General features: G+C 41.8%; 1 protein-coding gene across 4 annotated transcripts in view; it reads left to right on the forward strand.

Moving 5' to 3' along the window:
* Positions 1-15,966, forward strand: part of ctif (CBP80/20-dependent translation initiation factor) — a 395,289-nt gene that overhangs the window by 256,594 nt on the left and 122,729 nt on the right. For 3 of the 4 annotated variants that reach the window (XR_010974913.1, XM_068030259.1, XM_068030270.1), the window contains exons 8-9: positions 2,644-2,712; positions 11,861-12,296. Coding sequence is in view for 3 of the 4 variants with exons in the window: in XM_068030259.1 (XP_067886360.1) it covers positions 2,644-2,712; positions 11,861-12,296 (505 nt within the window). In the remaining variant the exon portion in view is untranslated. The remainder of the gene's footprint in view (positions 1-2,643; positions 2,713-11,860; positions 12,297-15,966) is intronic. The other variant, XM_068030279.1, reaches the window with a different exon arrangement.

The raw sequence follows: 15,966 nt of genomic DNA on the forward strand, positions 1-15,966 counted from the left end.
AATTTTCTTTTAAATGTTATTATCAAATCTGCTTGCATCACCCTTTCAGACAATGCATTCCATAGAAATACATTGAATATGCAGCCCAAAAACAGGCCATTCGGCCTAACTATTATGTGTTGGCATTTATACTCCCATTCCATCTGCCTCATCTCAGCCTTTCAACATATATTTCTATTCCCTTTTCTCTCATGCACTCGTCTAGTTTCCTTTTGAAAATATCTAAGCTGTTTGCCACAACCATTTCCTGTGGTAGCACGTTCCATAGTCTAACCACTTCCTGAGTAAAGAAATATCTCCTCATTTCCAGATCAAAACAACTCACTGCATAGAAAACATTCTCCTCATCTCCCCTCCAGCTCTTTTACCAATTATCTTGAATCATTGTCCTCTGCTTACCAACCCTCCTGCCAGTAAGGAACAGTTTTTCTTTATTTTCTTTATCAAAAACCTTCATGATTCTGAACACCTCTTTTTCTGCTCTAAGGAGAACAATTCCAGCTTCTCTTGTCCCTCAGTAGAACTGAAGTCCTTCATGCCTGCTCTTGGTTTCACCTCAATGAGGTAAATGTTCTTTGTCTTCCTGGTAGCAAAGTACCTGAGCTCCATGCCCTCTTCCCCCTAACTTCGCCATTTGGGAAACCTGCATCTTAACAGAACTAATGCAATATGCTGTATTGCCTATATGCAATCACATTGCCAAATTTACGATCTATTCAAATTACCTCTGTTGGATTTCATGATCAACAGTTTCCTGCTTAGGAACATAGGAAGATAGGAACAGGAGAAGGCCATTCAATCCCTCGAGCCTGTCCCGCCATTCAATGAGATCATGGCTGATCCGCAGCCTAACTCCATATACCTGCCTTTGGCCCATATCCCTTAATATCTTTGCTTAACAAAAATCTATCTATCTCAGATTTAAAATTAACAACTGTTCTAGCGTCAACTGCTGTTTGTGGGAGTGAGTTCCAAACCTCTACCACCCTTTGCGTGAAGAAATGCTTCCTAACATCTCTCCTGAATGGTATGGTCCTAATTTTTAGACTATGCCCCCTAGTTTTAGAATCTCCAGCCAGTGGAAATAGTTTATCTTTATCTAGCCTGTCTTAACCTGTTAATATCTTGAAGACTACAATCAGATCACCCATTAACCTTCTAAATTCTAGCGAAAACAGGCCTAATTTGTGTAATCTCTCTTCGTAACTTAACCCCTGTAGTCCAGGTATCATTCTCGTAAACCTACGTTGTACTCCCTCCAAGGCCAATATATCCTTCCTAAGGTGTGTTGCCCAGAACTGCTCACAGTACTCCAAGTGAGGTCTAACCAGGGGTTTGTACAGCTGCAGCATAACCTCTGTGTCTTTATACTCCAATCCTCTAGATATAAAGGCTAGCATTCCATTAGCCTTTTTGATTATTTTCTGCACTTGCTCGTGGCATTTTAAAGATCTATGCACCTGAACCCCCAAGTCTCTTTGGACATCCACTGTACTTAACCTCTTCCCATTTAGAAAGTACCCTGCTCTATCCTTTTTTGGTCCAAAATGGATAACCTCACACTTGCCCACATTGAAATCCATCTGCCACTGTTTTGCCCACTCACCTAGTCTGTCTCTTTGCAATTTTATGCTATCATCATATGCTTCTTTGCACATCAGATTTCATCATATTAACCTTAATTTATCAGATTAATACATGATATTCATCTGATTTGATGTGCAAATCTAAACCATTCATTTAAATAACTAGATTTAAAAATCAAAATTGAATTTGACAGGACGATTCTCACCTACCAGTTTAATTAGTAGATAGTAAAAGAATGTGTGTGTGTGAATGCAAACTCACATACACTCGTTAAACTATAGAGACACTATTTTGGAAATGATTCAATGATCAGTTTTCCCTTGTAAATTAACTTTAATTTTATTTTTAATCTCCCTAGACAACCTGTAAACTGGTCTGTACAAGAGCATTGTGGTTATTGCTACTTAAGCAAGGGAGTGTCACAAGCTTGAAAGATAATAGGAGAAATAATCCTTTTCATATTTGCTCCTTGATTTTCTATGCTTGCTGCAAAATAGACTGTACAGACCAACAAGATCTTGATTACTGAGTTGCTTTGGGATGGGTACAGGCCTAATGTCAATGTTTGCTGCATTCCAGTACTGGCACTAAGCCCACAGCAGTGTGTTTTACGCATGACATCAGCTCTGCTCTCAGTCTGTTTAGTTATTATTTGGCTCCACCTCTGTTATTAAAGTCCGCCATATAATCATTGAAGGATTTGCGGCTATAAATTGGAGTATTGTGCAAAATCCAAGATGCATGTAATTGTGTATTCTGTGGGAAGTGGTGAGTAGCCTTCAGTTTGAAGTATAACCAGTGATGCCACCATGCTAGTTAAATAACCATGGTGCATGATAGGATATAGTTTACTCTTCAGATTTGTTGGTAGAGCCTTCCCACAATGCAATTTTATCAAGTGAGATGATGCCACTGAGTTTTTGATGGATAATTGGTTAACTTTAGTTTTTCATCCTACCAATGTTTTGTCTTTTTAGTTGTAATACCTTCCCTCTTCCCTGCTATTGTCATATCACTACCCAATATCCTCAAGTACCTGCACTATTGCACTTATAGATATGTTTACATCAACCAAGCGAAGTTAACGGTGGTCCTTCCATCCAATGAGAGAAGGTCCAGTGAAAGGTTAGTTCTACCCTGGGGGAAGACTGGTGTTGGTATTGTGTCTCTCAGCAGCTCCCTGCTCAAAACTCCTCATTACATTTTTTTAAAAACTCCTGCGGATGACAGACCTAACTTGCCAGATGATTACTTTATTATTCTCAGGATATTATTGGAGATTGGTGGACGTGTATTAGAAATAGTATGATTTAGCTTCACTATGGCTTAGCAGATAAAAAGGCTCCTAACCCATACGGACCAAGAAGACCCTGTGCTCAATCTATGGTATGTACAGGGTTAGTTGGTCTGCTAGGGCAGCTGTTGGCCCCAGTACCCCTGGATCAAGGGTGAGGGGGGCAGCAAATCAGCTGGCATTTTCTCATCACTATCCAGTGCCCTCTGCTGAAAATTACGAGGTGACAACAGAACAGAGCTCAGTTGTGATTGGTTGAATGACATTGGTTGAATGTTGATGCTCACCCAGTAGGCTCTCATGCAAAGCATTGCCACTGGAATAAAGTACTGGCGGGCCTCCAGTGCCTGCTGGACTGTACCCCGCTTTCCCTACCCTGTGCTCCCACCCCCACCCCACCCACAAGTCACAACATCAGGAAATGGAACGGGGGATGGGCAGCACTTTGGATCTTTGTGTTTCCACAAGAAACTGGCCATTTTGATTGAGAGCAAAGGGAAAATGCTTAAAACAAACGGAAATGTCAAATTTGTAATCGCACATAATTTTTTCAGAAGGAGAATAATAGATAGGTTTAATCATCAGCACTACTTGTTATGCAACTGAAAACCAATCAGCTATTTCTACATGCCACAGCACCCATTATGGTAAGATAAGGAATCAGCTGAGCTCAAGCCAACATCTTTCGTCTAGCCAGTCTGTGATGAGAAAGAACTGTTTTCCACAGAATTAATAGAACAAGTATGGGCCAAGTTGAAGAAACAGACATTTCCTTAATCAAGTAGTCAGACTCATTGTTTATGAATAGAAAAAAATCCAAATCAATTCAAAATAATTGTTTTTAATCGTGCCACATTGGCAGTCATACTTAGAGCTACCAAGGCCCTAAGAGCTGGAATTCCCTGCCTAAAGCTGTCTTTCCTCCTTTAGGACACTCCTTAAAACCTACCTCTTTGACCAAGTTTTTGGTCATCTGCCCAAATATCTCCTTATGTGGCTTAGTGTCAAATTTCGTTTGATAACGTTCCTGTGAAGTGCCGTCGGAAATTTTACTGTTAAAGGCGATATGTCAGTACAAGTTGTTACTGATGTTGTGAGCAAGAATGACAGAACAATTTGAGGACTGCCACTGCCATTTAATAAAGCTGAGAACCATAATACCAACATGTATGAACTTGTTGAATACCTCCCAAAACCTTGTGGATGTCTCATTTTCATCTATGGATTGCCCTGCATTCTCCATGACTGGGGAAGTAAAATTAATTTTCTCTGGTGCTGGGATCACATCTAAGCATTTCTGGGCATAGTTTTGTGGTAAATACATGGTTCAGAGCACTTGCTAATAGAAGTTTGGTATAAATACATCATTTGTCAAGGAAGGTGTTGTAAGATTTCTAATTGTGAAGAACACTTTATTCTGGTGGTTAAAGGGGTCATCACACTTTGAAAACAATTTGCCATTTGACTGATGTGACATGATGCTGTAAATTGGAACAAAAGCATAGTCGTCCCAAAAATGTCACTCGGCGTTTTTGTTCTCCTGATTGGTGAAGGCAATGCTCATTTTAAGCTGTACAATAGTTCAACACAATCAGAGTTGGTCAACTAAGCCCCTGCACTTTTGCAAAAGCAAAACTGATCCAGAAGTGACTTATTTCAGTGTAATAATTATCTTGAAAAAATGAATTAATTTTTAAAGATTTTTTTTTTTAAATATATAGATGTTTGGTGAACCAACTTTGTTTCAGGAGGAGGAAGAGCTGAGAGTCATTTCACAGCGAGACTCCAAGTAACAGACTTGTCCTCACCTTCCACCCCACCAACCTCCCTATTCAACGGATCATCTGCTGCCATTTCTGCTACCTCCAGCGTGACACCAAACACAACTCTTTCCCTCACCTTTCAGCTTTTCGAAGGGATCGTTCCCTCCCTGACACCCTGACCCACTCAATCACCCCCAATTCCCATCCCCATCCCACTGCACTTTTCTTTGCAAACACTGAAGATTCAAGACCTGCCCCTTTACCTCCGCCATTCTCACCCACCATCCAAGGCACCAAACATACCTTCCAGGTGAAACAGCAATTTACTTGTCCTTCTTTCAATTTAGTATACTGTAATCACGGCTCACAATGTGGTCTCCTTGACATTGGAGAAGCCAAATGCAAATTAGGTGACTGCTTTGCGGAACACCTCCATTCAGTCCACATGTGTGACCCTGAGCTTCAGGTTTTTAATTTATTTATTAAATAATATTTTAGTTCTCCACCTTGCTCCCACTCTGATCTTTCTGTCCTCCACCTCCTGTAATATTCCAATGAAGCTCGATGTAAGCACGGGGAACAGCACCTCATCTTTTGATTAGGCACTTGACAGTTTTCCGGACTCAACATTGAGTTCAGGTCGTAACCTCTGTCCCCATTTTATATCCATTTTCTTTGCTGGTTTTAGGTTTTCTCTCTTGCTTTTGGATGGCAGCTTTTCATCGTTCTGCCATTCACACCTCCTCTAGACACATCTTTTGTTTCTTTACTTGTCCCATTTCCATTCCCATTGTGCCATCAACTCTTGTCTTCCACCCTATCACAAACCTTCCCATTTGTTCCTTTCCCCCCCCCCCCCCCCCACTTTCATTTGCTTAAAACCTGTTGCATTCTAACTCTTCCCAGTTCTGATGAAAGATCATTGAACAGCAATGTTGGGCTGAATGTAGCTAGCCCATCCCACCGTTGAGATGAACTCCTGGTCGGAAACCCGGAAGAGCAAGTGGCAGAAGGTCAGGCGAATCTTCTCGGAGGTGGCTAATTAAGAAGCCATCTCTGGGAAGCCCATCCAATTAGGGACAGTGGCCGAGTTCCAGTGTTGGGAAGTCCAATCAGTGTGGCCTGTGCAGATGGCCATCGGCCACCTTCACAATGTGGGCGATGCCTGGCCATCAGCAGGAGTGGCCGCAGTGCCTTGAAGGTGCTTTCAATGGGAAGGACATGGCTGCCATTGAAGCAGGGCAAGCATTAGTGGAGCCATCAGTCTCCATGGCTGGGGATAGATCCCCTTTGTAAATTACTGCTGGCAAATACACGTAAACCCTCAACTGTGTCGCAGCTCGGACCTCCTGCTGCGTCCCAGGGAAGATCACTTGTGGTGTGGAAAATTGCAGATAAGTGGCTTATTATCAGCCTTAATTGGCTTCCCGCTGCTGCCAGGCAGGGAACCGTCGAACCTGCTAGTCCACCTCCAGGAAAAGCAAACGGAGGTGGGAACACGTCAGGGAGCCGATCTGACATGCAAATTTCCTCGTGCCCCTGCCTCCAAAGCCGCCTCTGCATGCCTGGGTAAATTCCAGCTGCTAGCTCTGTTTCTCTCTCCACAGACCTGCTGAATATTTCCAGCATTTTCTGTTTTTATGACAGAATATTATGTTTCAGCACGATGCAACTTACTGCATCATATGTTTGTTGTATAAATGAAACACAGCAAGGAGTCATTATAATAATTATCAATAAATAGAGTGCTGTTTTGGAATATGAAAAGTGTTGCTTTTAGTTACGCATTCCAGTATGAACTGCTTTAAAGTATTACAGATAAAGGAATATTGGAATCCAAACTGAAAACTAATGACTGCGGAAGTAATTTTTCTTGCTGTTTCTGTTTTCCAATTTTGAGGTGGTTTGAATTAATTTTTCATATGTTATATATGTTTTGGGTTGTATTTTTCCGCTGTGGATATTGTGTTTCATGACACAGTTCTGTGTTTTCAAAACTAAGTCTGTTTACTTTCATATTTGCTGGACTTATTTATAAGAGAGATTCATAGGCACCAATATTGAAGGTTCCGTGCTTCACTGGCAGATGTGCAGTGGAGCCAGACTGCTGGCCACCTGCAGCCGAAGGCATAGATCCCATCCCAAATCACAGGGATAGGGCCATTTCCCTAATTCAGATGGGTTATCACTTCCATTCAGGAGCATCTGGGATTGTCAACCTTTTTCTCTCAGACAGTCTTGAGGCCTTTATTAGGATTACAATAAAATTACTCTCCGCTCTCAGCTGGCATAAGTGCTGTTGGAATAAAAACAGAAAATTCTAGAAATAATCAGCGGGTCATGCAGCATCTGTGGAGGGAGAAACAGAGTTAACAGGTTGAATTTTTGTCACGGAGGTGGAAAACAGGAGCTGGGTTTGCTTTCAGGTCAGAAACTCGCCTCCTGGGGAAAACCGATTAAAGTTAAAATTTTCATGTGCGTAAGACCTTAATTGGCAGGGAGACGGGTTTCCTGTCCAATTACGGGCAGTGGGCGGGCTTTCAAAGCTAGAGGGCCAATCAGAGGCCTTCCAGCTTCAGAGAAGCACCTGGCTGCGGTACAAGGTAAGTTGTTGGGAGGGCGCCTCAACAGGAAGGTGTCCTCTCAGCCACTTTTTAAAACCTTTAATCAAAAAGCAGTCGGACCACTGTGGGGAGCCCCTCTACAAGGTGGTTTTTGGATGCACTCTCACCCAGGGAGAGCCTATAGGCCTGCCAGAAGCACTGGCACCCCGACCAGCCCCCCTCTTAGCAGTTGATCTGCCCCCCCTCCCCAGACCATCGCATCAGGAAACTGGAGGCCAATTGGAAAATCCCAGTCGGCCTTCTAAACCTACCTTTAACAGGGCTCTTAATGAGCCTAATTGCCTGCCCACCTCGTGGGGGCATTGCCAGGCCCCAAACCCACCTTTCTGAAAATGGCTGGTGCCGGGAGCAGTGTTGCGATACTGACACACTGGCTACTGCCTGTATTTTTGCGCATCCCCACACTCCAACCTCCATTCCCAATTTCAGTTGTGGGGGGTGGGTGAAAATTCAGCACAACAGTTCAGGTCGATGATCTTTCATCAGGACTGGGAAAAGTTAGAAATGTAATTGGTTTTAAACAACTGAAAGGGAGATGATGGGGAAAATAATGACAGGGAAGGTCTGGGATAGGGTGAAAGACAGGAAAGGTTAAATGACAAAAGGTTTCATGGTGCAAGTCTGAAGGGTGTGGTAATGGGACAAGTAACATGAGGAGATGTGAATGGCAGAATGAGTTCTGTCGGATCTATGGAGGGCGTGACTGGCACAATTCCTGGAATAACACAGAAACCTCTCCAAGACATGCCCACAAACCAGTTTTTGGGCATTAGGTGGCTGAAGACTTGCTGACTCAACACTCGACCTGAAGTAGAGCTAGATTTTATACCATCTTAAAACCGGCAGAGAAAGGTTCTGCCCCACATTCAAATTGCTTCCACTCCCTGTGGACAATCTACTTACTTGTCAGTTACTGCTTATGCCTTTATTAGACCTCTCGGTTTTAGGCCTGTCAGGCAAACTCTCCACCTGCCAAGACTGAGGCACACGTGATATTGCCACGTGAACTTTAAAACTTAAAATTGCAAGCCCCTGGCTGGAAGGACATTCGCATAGTACCAGACAGTGTTGAAATAAAGGAACCAATCCCCACCCCAATACACAAAAGAGACCTGGTCAAACCAGTCGGTCATGTGACCACCTGCTGGCCCACTAGGGGAGTTTTAAACTGGAAAAACAGAATTTGAACTCAGAACGCTCCTGGAACTGAAACAAGAATTACCTCCTCTCCTGTCTGCCCTTATCTCGCTCTCACCAGCTTCAGAAACCATTGAAGACACGTAAACTCAAAGAGAGAAAAGTCTCGTGAACAAGGTTTAAGAAGAATACTGGGCCCCAACGAAACACAAGGCCCTTTCTTCAATCAAGGACTTCAGTGAGATTGAAGCACAGTAACAAGATATTGCCTCAAACTGTTCCACTTTATCTTTTCCTTTCAGTCCCTATCTGCATGTGTATATCGCGTGTGCATGCTAGCGTGGGCGCGTCATATATCCGTATTAGAGTTTAAGTAAGTTTAATAAATTTCACTTTTCTTCTTTAAACCAAAGAAAGCCTGTTTGTGCTCATTTCTTTTCCTTATAATTAGAAAACTGAACAAGAATTCACAAAGGAGGAGCTCAAAGCACTCTGTGTTTAAAATTAAACCCTGTTACAATAAGACCAGGTGAAGATAATAACAGACCCCTGGATACCTTTCTCGTCTGGTCGCAACAGCTCACAGAGTAATAGTTTTTTTTATTCTTTTATGGGGAGTGGATGTCGCTGGCAAGGCCAGCATTTGCTGCCCGTCCCTCATTGCCCTTGACAACGGAGTGGCTTACTAGACCATTTCAGAGGGCAGTTAAGAATCAACCACATTACTGTGGGTCTGGAGTCACATGTAGGCCAGACCAGGTAAGGATGGCAGATTTCCTTCCCTAAAGGATGGGTTTTTACAACGATTGATGATAGCTTCATGGCACATTTACTGAGACTAGCTATTAATTCCAGATTTTTTATTAATTAATTGAATTTAAATTCCACCAGCTGCCCTCCCACCTCCTGGGAGCAGGTTGTCTGTCTGCCCCTTGTTCCACCGCTGCCCTTAAAACTGGAAGTAGATTGGTTGATTTCAGAGTTCTGATTTTTAACACTTTAATCTCCCAGCTGACCCAAATCTGCCCATTTTTCGCGGTTAAAATTCCCTAACGATCTTTATAAAATCCCAGGATCATATTTCTTTTTTATACAGTTTTTAACAACTTTTTAAAAAATTTGTGTATTTGAACCCCCAAAACACTCCGCTCCTCTTCCCTTTTTAAAGTTTCACTATTTAATATATTTGTTTATATATCCTTTCTTTATTCTTCCTCTGAAGATGTATCATTACATTTCACCTGAATACTTTCTTCCCAATCTAATAACTCGTTTATGTCCTCCTCAAGTCACAATTTACTGTGCTCATTACTTTTGTGTCGAGTAACCCTTATACTCAAATCCAAATCAATAAAGCTCCCTTAATAAGTCCTGTCAATTTTTGATGCATCGTCCTGATGTTAACTCAATTTCTCTCTCCACAGATGCTACCAGACCTGCTGATTATTTCCAATGTTTTCTGTTTGTTGTTCTTTCAGATTTCAAGCATCTGCAGTATTTTGCTCTTGTGTCTGCATGCATGGATACTGTGTTTATTCTGAAAATAGTACTAATTTGTGGAGGATACATGATTCCCAACACAATAATTTGCCAATCTCAGCCATTCCATCTGGAATCGATACTAAGTAGTAGAAGAGGGAAATCAAGAGCAAGTTTCTCTTCTTGCACTGAATCTTCAAATTCTTACTGATTGGCAATGGCAGAGCCAGAAACCAATTTGGCTGCCTGCCCTGCGGGTTAATGAATAATACATACTATAGGGAGAGAACAGAAAGGGAGAAAGCAAGAAATTGTGAAAGGAAATAACTTTTTTGTTCTCCATTAAGTCATAAACGAATGGTAGTGAGATACTAGCAAACCTTGAGAAGCCAGTAAGATATGAGAAAGTATTTGGAATGACAAGTAGAGTTCAGACTAATTCTTTTCCTTTGTTTTAGCGAGGATGCACAAAGGTTTTCCAAACTATTCTCCAAAATAGACCTACAGAATTCCTGATATTAGGAATAAAAAGTGATTATCGTTCAACTAATTAACATGTGAATAAGCAGAGAAAACCGTATGGTGCAAAGGCAAACATTGTGACTGGTGTTTCAAGGGTAGAAATACAATTTTTTTTAAACGGAAAGGGAGTTGGAGGAACCAACAAATTAATGCAAACCGCCTCACAGAATCATCTTAAAACAATAAATCATTGGTTATACAAAAGTCTATTGAAAGGGACTCGATGAGAGACAAATTACAATTTTCATGACTCATTGTTTAGAAATTGCTCTGTCTGTAGTAGAACTCCTCTGATGACTCAGTATATAAACAAGCGGCTTTATACTGAGTCATTGACTAGGAAGGTCCCGGTTTTGATTCCTAATCTTTGGTGAGTTCACTGATCTCAACCAGTATGGCTGTAGGGTCCGACAATTGGTATTCCAAAATAGGGAGGGGAAAGATTGGCCAGAGCTTCTGCTCTGAATTATCATCCCTCTACAGGAAAATATACATGAGTGGAGTAGGTTGGGAATAGGACTGATGACACATTCTTATGTGAATGTGTGCAGTTAACTTTGGAAGTTGTTCAATCCTGGGAAGCGTCATAGCAGAGCCTGATATTGTCCTCCAACAGCAACTCTAAATGCAACAACTTGCATTGTACAGCACCATTAATATAGTAAAACATCCAAAGGCACTTCACTGGAGTTGGCCTTCACATACTGGCAGGTTCCAGCAGAGGTCTCTGGATAATGATAGAGAAGGAGAATCCTGGCTGACATTTTGTTGTAGCCCTTCATTGAGGATGATTGTAACACCTCACATGCACCCAAGCTAACATCAGCCAATTTGGCACAGTCTAGCGAGAGAACCAGGGGCCTTTCTGGTCTGTGTGGGTCCCATTAGAGGGAAAAATAAATGTTCTATTTAATAAACATTATCACTATGTTATCTTATCTGTTATCTATTTTAGGATGTTCTAACATCTGCACAGTGGCGCAGTGGTTAGCACCGCAGCCTCACAGCTCCAGTGACCCGGGTTCAATTCTGGGTACTGCCTGTGTGGAGTTTGCAAGTTCCCCCTGTGTTTGCGTGGGTTTCCTCCGGGTGCTCCGGTTTCCTCCCACATGCCAAAGACTTGCAGGTTGATAGGTAAATTGGCCATTAGCAATTGCCCCTAGTGTAGGTAGGTGGTAGGGAAATATAGGGACAGGTGGGGATGTGGTAGGAATATGGGATTAGTGTAGCATTAGTAAAAAAAAAATGGGTGGTTGATGGTCGGCACAGACTCGGTGGGCCGAAGGGCCTGTTTCAGTGCTGTATCACTAAACTAAACTAAACTCTTTGAGGAAAATGTTGTGCAATGTGCTTGCATGGAAAGGTGTGCTCGGGCTGTGTGAGCTGAAGAGAGTTACAGGTAAACTTTATTGTGTGAATGCATCCTGGTTATGACGTATCGTCCTTATTTGTAGGAGACAGCAGAGGACTCCAGGAGGAAACAAAGTGCAGCAACAACATGGAGAGCATCAGCCTAGCAACACAAAACACAACCGAGATCACTCGAGGCAGTACCAGACTTCAGCAGGAAAGCAGGGTCCACCAAACCATGGCTACAGCCAGCAGCGCCGATGGCAGCACAACCAGAGACACTCTCCTAATGATAAGGATTTGAACAGGAATGCCAAAGACAGCAGTAATATTCAAAGTGAGGAACCTTCGCACAGCCCTGTCCAGATGGCAGGGGAGCTGCATAAGCCTACGGATCCACCCAGCAGTCCAACTCAACAGAATCTCCAGAACTCCGAAATGAAACGGAAAGACAGCATTTCAGATCGACATGTGGATCAACCAAAAGTTAATCTATTGGAATCTTCGAAAGATAGACTGAAAAGAAGGCTGAAAGAAAAGGTACTTTTCTTTTTTTCTTCAACTCTCGCATCCCTCCTAAAAACAAATCTCTCACATAGATCACAGTTTCTCTTTTTTTAATCATTTTAAATATCTTTCACTTAGAAAAATCCCAAAAAATCATGTGGACCTGTAAATGAGATTTCAACTTCTTCATTCAACCTTCATCTGACAAAAAAAAATGTAAATGTCTGTTTAAAATGAACTACAGAGAAACTAAACATCCTATTGTAAGTTTCCTATCGTACGTAGAGATTGAAATAACATTTTTTTTTCTTGTCCTTAATCTTCCTTGATATTCCTTTCGCAGCCATCATGAATGAGATGTTTGGAGTTTCACATAGTGTTTGACAAACTTCCTTATGTGAGTCTAGTAAGGAAGGTTAAGACTGGTAGAATAGATGACAAATTGTCTAGATGGATTGAGAATTGATAGCAACAGAAGATAGATACAGACCAGCTATGATCTCATTCAATGGCAGAACAGGCTCTACTGACTAGTCCACTCCTGTTCCTATATAAGCGTTGACTAGGGAGAAGTAACCAGTGATGTGTGACAGGATTCAATTCTGTTACCCTTGCTTTTCACAGTGTTTATTATTGCTTTGCAACAAGGTAATATCTAGAGGGGAGATGATTAGAAATGTTTTCACTCAAGAGTTGTTAGGATCTGGAACATTTTACCTGAAAAGGTGGTGAAAGATGATTCCATCAATAATTTTAAAGGTCATTGGCCGGGTACTTGAGAATGCAAAACTGACAAGTTTGCAGACAAAAAGCAGGGTGTGGGACTAAGGACAATTGCTCTTTCAAAGGGCCAACAAGCATAACGGGCTGAATGGCCTCCTTCTGTGCTGTAGGTTTCTCGTAGTATAGCAATAATAGGTTTACTGTTAACACTAAGCTACGTCAACAGGTAACAAGTGGAAAGAAGATTAATTATCTTAAGGGAACTTAGACCAATTACACAGATCAGTTGTGTTACGACAGATGGATTTTAATGTGGATAGTAAGGTAATGCATATATGAGTAATAGTAAACGTGTGTAAAATGAAAATATTGCAGAAGCTAAAAAGAGAAAAGAATTTGGTAATGATTATTTGACCTACTCTGAAAGCAATTAATGACTGTGAAGCAGTGATTAATGAACAAATAGGGAACTGGGTTGTAACTGGAGGGGTTTGGGCTACAGGTTATACTGACGTTTTACGGGTTAATGCAATTCTGGAGTATGAAGTTTAACTTTGGTTCCCCTATCTCAAAAATATATAAATACATTAGAAAGATAATTCTAGGCGTCAAGAGATTGGGTTTATGACGAAACATTCAAGTGACTAAATTGATTTTAATCAGAGAAGACACTGGGAAGACATGATACATGCCTTTAAAATAAATAGTGGTACAGTTAAGATTGAAGTAAGCAAGCAATTTAAATTGAAAACTGAACAGAGTGTAAGAAGACACGGATAAAATTCACAAGCCTTAAGCAAAGTTAGTGATTGAAAAAAAAACCCTCCCAGCAACTGTTCCCCGCACCCCCCCCCCCCCCCCCCGGCCAAAGAATAGTGGGCCTGCAGAACATACTGTAAGAAAGTAGTTAATTTGGGGTTAATTAGCCCCCATCTTTAAAGGGGGCTAAATTGATATCTGTTGTGCATAGAAATTGAGGGTTTTTTAAATATTAATAGCAACGCTTGGTTTTTGTTCAGGGCAAGTGGCAGAAGGAGCTTGATGTTCCTCAAATTAAAGGATCAACAGGTGGGAGGGGTGGGGCTCAAGGGTGGAGTCCCTAATTAGAAAGATCATAGTCTGAGGGAACCTGTTGTTTGAACCCCTGAATTTAGTCCTTTAATTCAGTCATGTGTGCCACTGATGTGTGGTTTTAAGTCTTAACATTTTTCATTTATTTTGGAATTCTCAGAGGGGAGCTAAGTAACAAGAGGATTTTTGTGGAGGAGATAGTGACTGGGACACTGGCATTTGCCCTCACCCTGGCATACGTAATCGTGTGACATTGGGACAATTCTGCTGCTTCAGGTGTAATGTGTCTACATTGCCACTAATGGACTTATGGAGTTATGCAAAACAATTAGCAGTGGGAACATGCTTTGGAAATCCTGATTTTAAAGAAGATATATTGGCTCCTATATTCTCCTCCTATCTGTCGAGGGAATGCTTATTTCTTAGGCACATTAGAGATAAAAAGCACTGGGGACCCCTGACAATCGGGGATTCCAGGACACTTACAATAGGGCAGGCATGCTATTTACATGAGAGTGAGTGATGGAGGGGTGTGACAGTGCCTCTCACCTAATTTGTCTCTGTGAACGTCAATTGGGCATTCATTTTGAAGCCATCAGCAGCCCTTCGGAGGATCAAAGAGGAGCAAGCAGCAAGGCCAAGGCGGCTAAAAGTAGATAAATGGTATTTCTTCCCAATAGGGGCCCATTGGAACTGAAGGGCAAGAGACCTTCTGGCCGCTTTTTATGACAGCAACCAGAAGGCATTAGAGCCAGCAGCTATTTTTGCCCACTGTGCAATAGTTGTATTGCATTGCCAAGGGGCATGTCGGAATTATGCTAATGCCCTGAACCCTCAAATCCAGGTGGGTTCAAGTTAGATCAGGAACAGTGCACCCAATTAACAACCCAGTGCAGAGGGAGAGGATATCAGGGCCATTACCTGCAAATTGGATATTTTATTTGAAAAGAGTTAGTATTGCCAATGTACATAAATAATTTTAAGCATTAATAGAATTTATTTGTTAAACTTTAAGTATAGCACGCAACCAGAACTACGAGCAAATTGGCATAGGGTAGATAAGATGAGAGAGTTGAATGCATGGCTCAAAGGTTGGTGTGAGAGAATTGGGTTTTGATTCATGGGGCAATGGTAGCAGTACTGGGGAAAGAGGTAACTGCACCATTGGGATGGTCTTCACCTGAGCCATGCTGTGGAAAGTAAAAGAGAAAGGACAAGGCAATAGTGCAGGGTAGTGATATGGGTAATGGTAACCAGAGTGTAACAGGAAGGGACAGAGCGTACAAACATAAGAGTGCGCCAGCCAATATGGTCAGAGTAGGGAAAAATGACCTTAAACTAAGGGAGGGCAAGGAGGGTTCCGGTGAAGGGAGATTTAGAAATCCAAAGATAAAAGTTAAGGAAAATAAAAGTATATTGATGTGGGTAAAGACAAGCTGAGTGGGACTAACATTAATAATGCATCAGAGAGTAAAGTCCATGCAGGGAATAGCAGCAAAAAAAATAAAATTGAAGTCCCTTTATCTGAATGTGCGGAACATGCGCAGTAAGATAGATGAACTAGTGGTTTAGATCTAATTGCCATCACAGAGACATGGTTACAAGGTGATCTAGGTTGGGAAATAAATATTCCAGGGTACACAATATTTCAAAAAGACAGGCAGAATAGAAAAGGAGGTGGGGTAACTCTAATAATAAAGGATGACATAAGGACATTAGTGAGATAGGAACCTGGCTCAGAAAATCTGGAAGTAGAATCGATGGGCCAAATGGCCTTCTTCTATGTCATAAATGGCTCTATGACTCTGACTTACAACATGTCCTCTCCTCAGAACACACCAGTCTGTGGATTCTGGCCTCTTGTGTATTGACCCTCCACCTCCCAGACCATCGTTGGGTGATTGAAACA

Source organism: Heterodontus francisci, chromosome 1 (genome assembly GCF_036365525.1).
Source record: "Heterodontus francisci isolate sHetFra1 chromosome 1, sHetFra1.hap1, whole genome shotgun sequence".
Classification (NCBI taxonomy): domain Eukaryota; kingdom Metazoa; phylum Chordata; class Chondrichthyes; order Heterodontiformes; family Heterodontidae; genus Heterodontus; species Heterodontus francisci.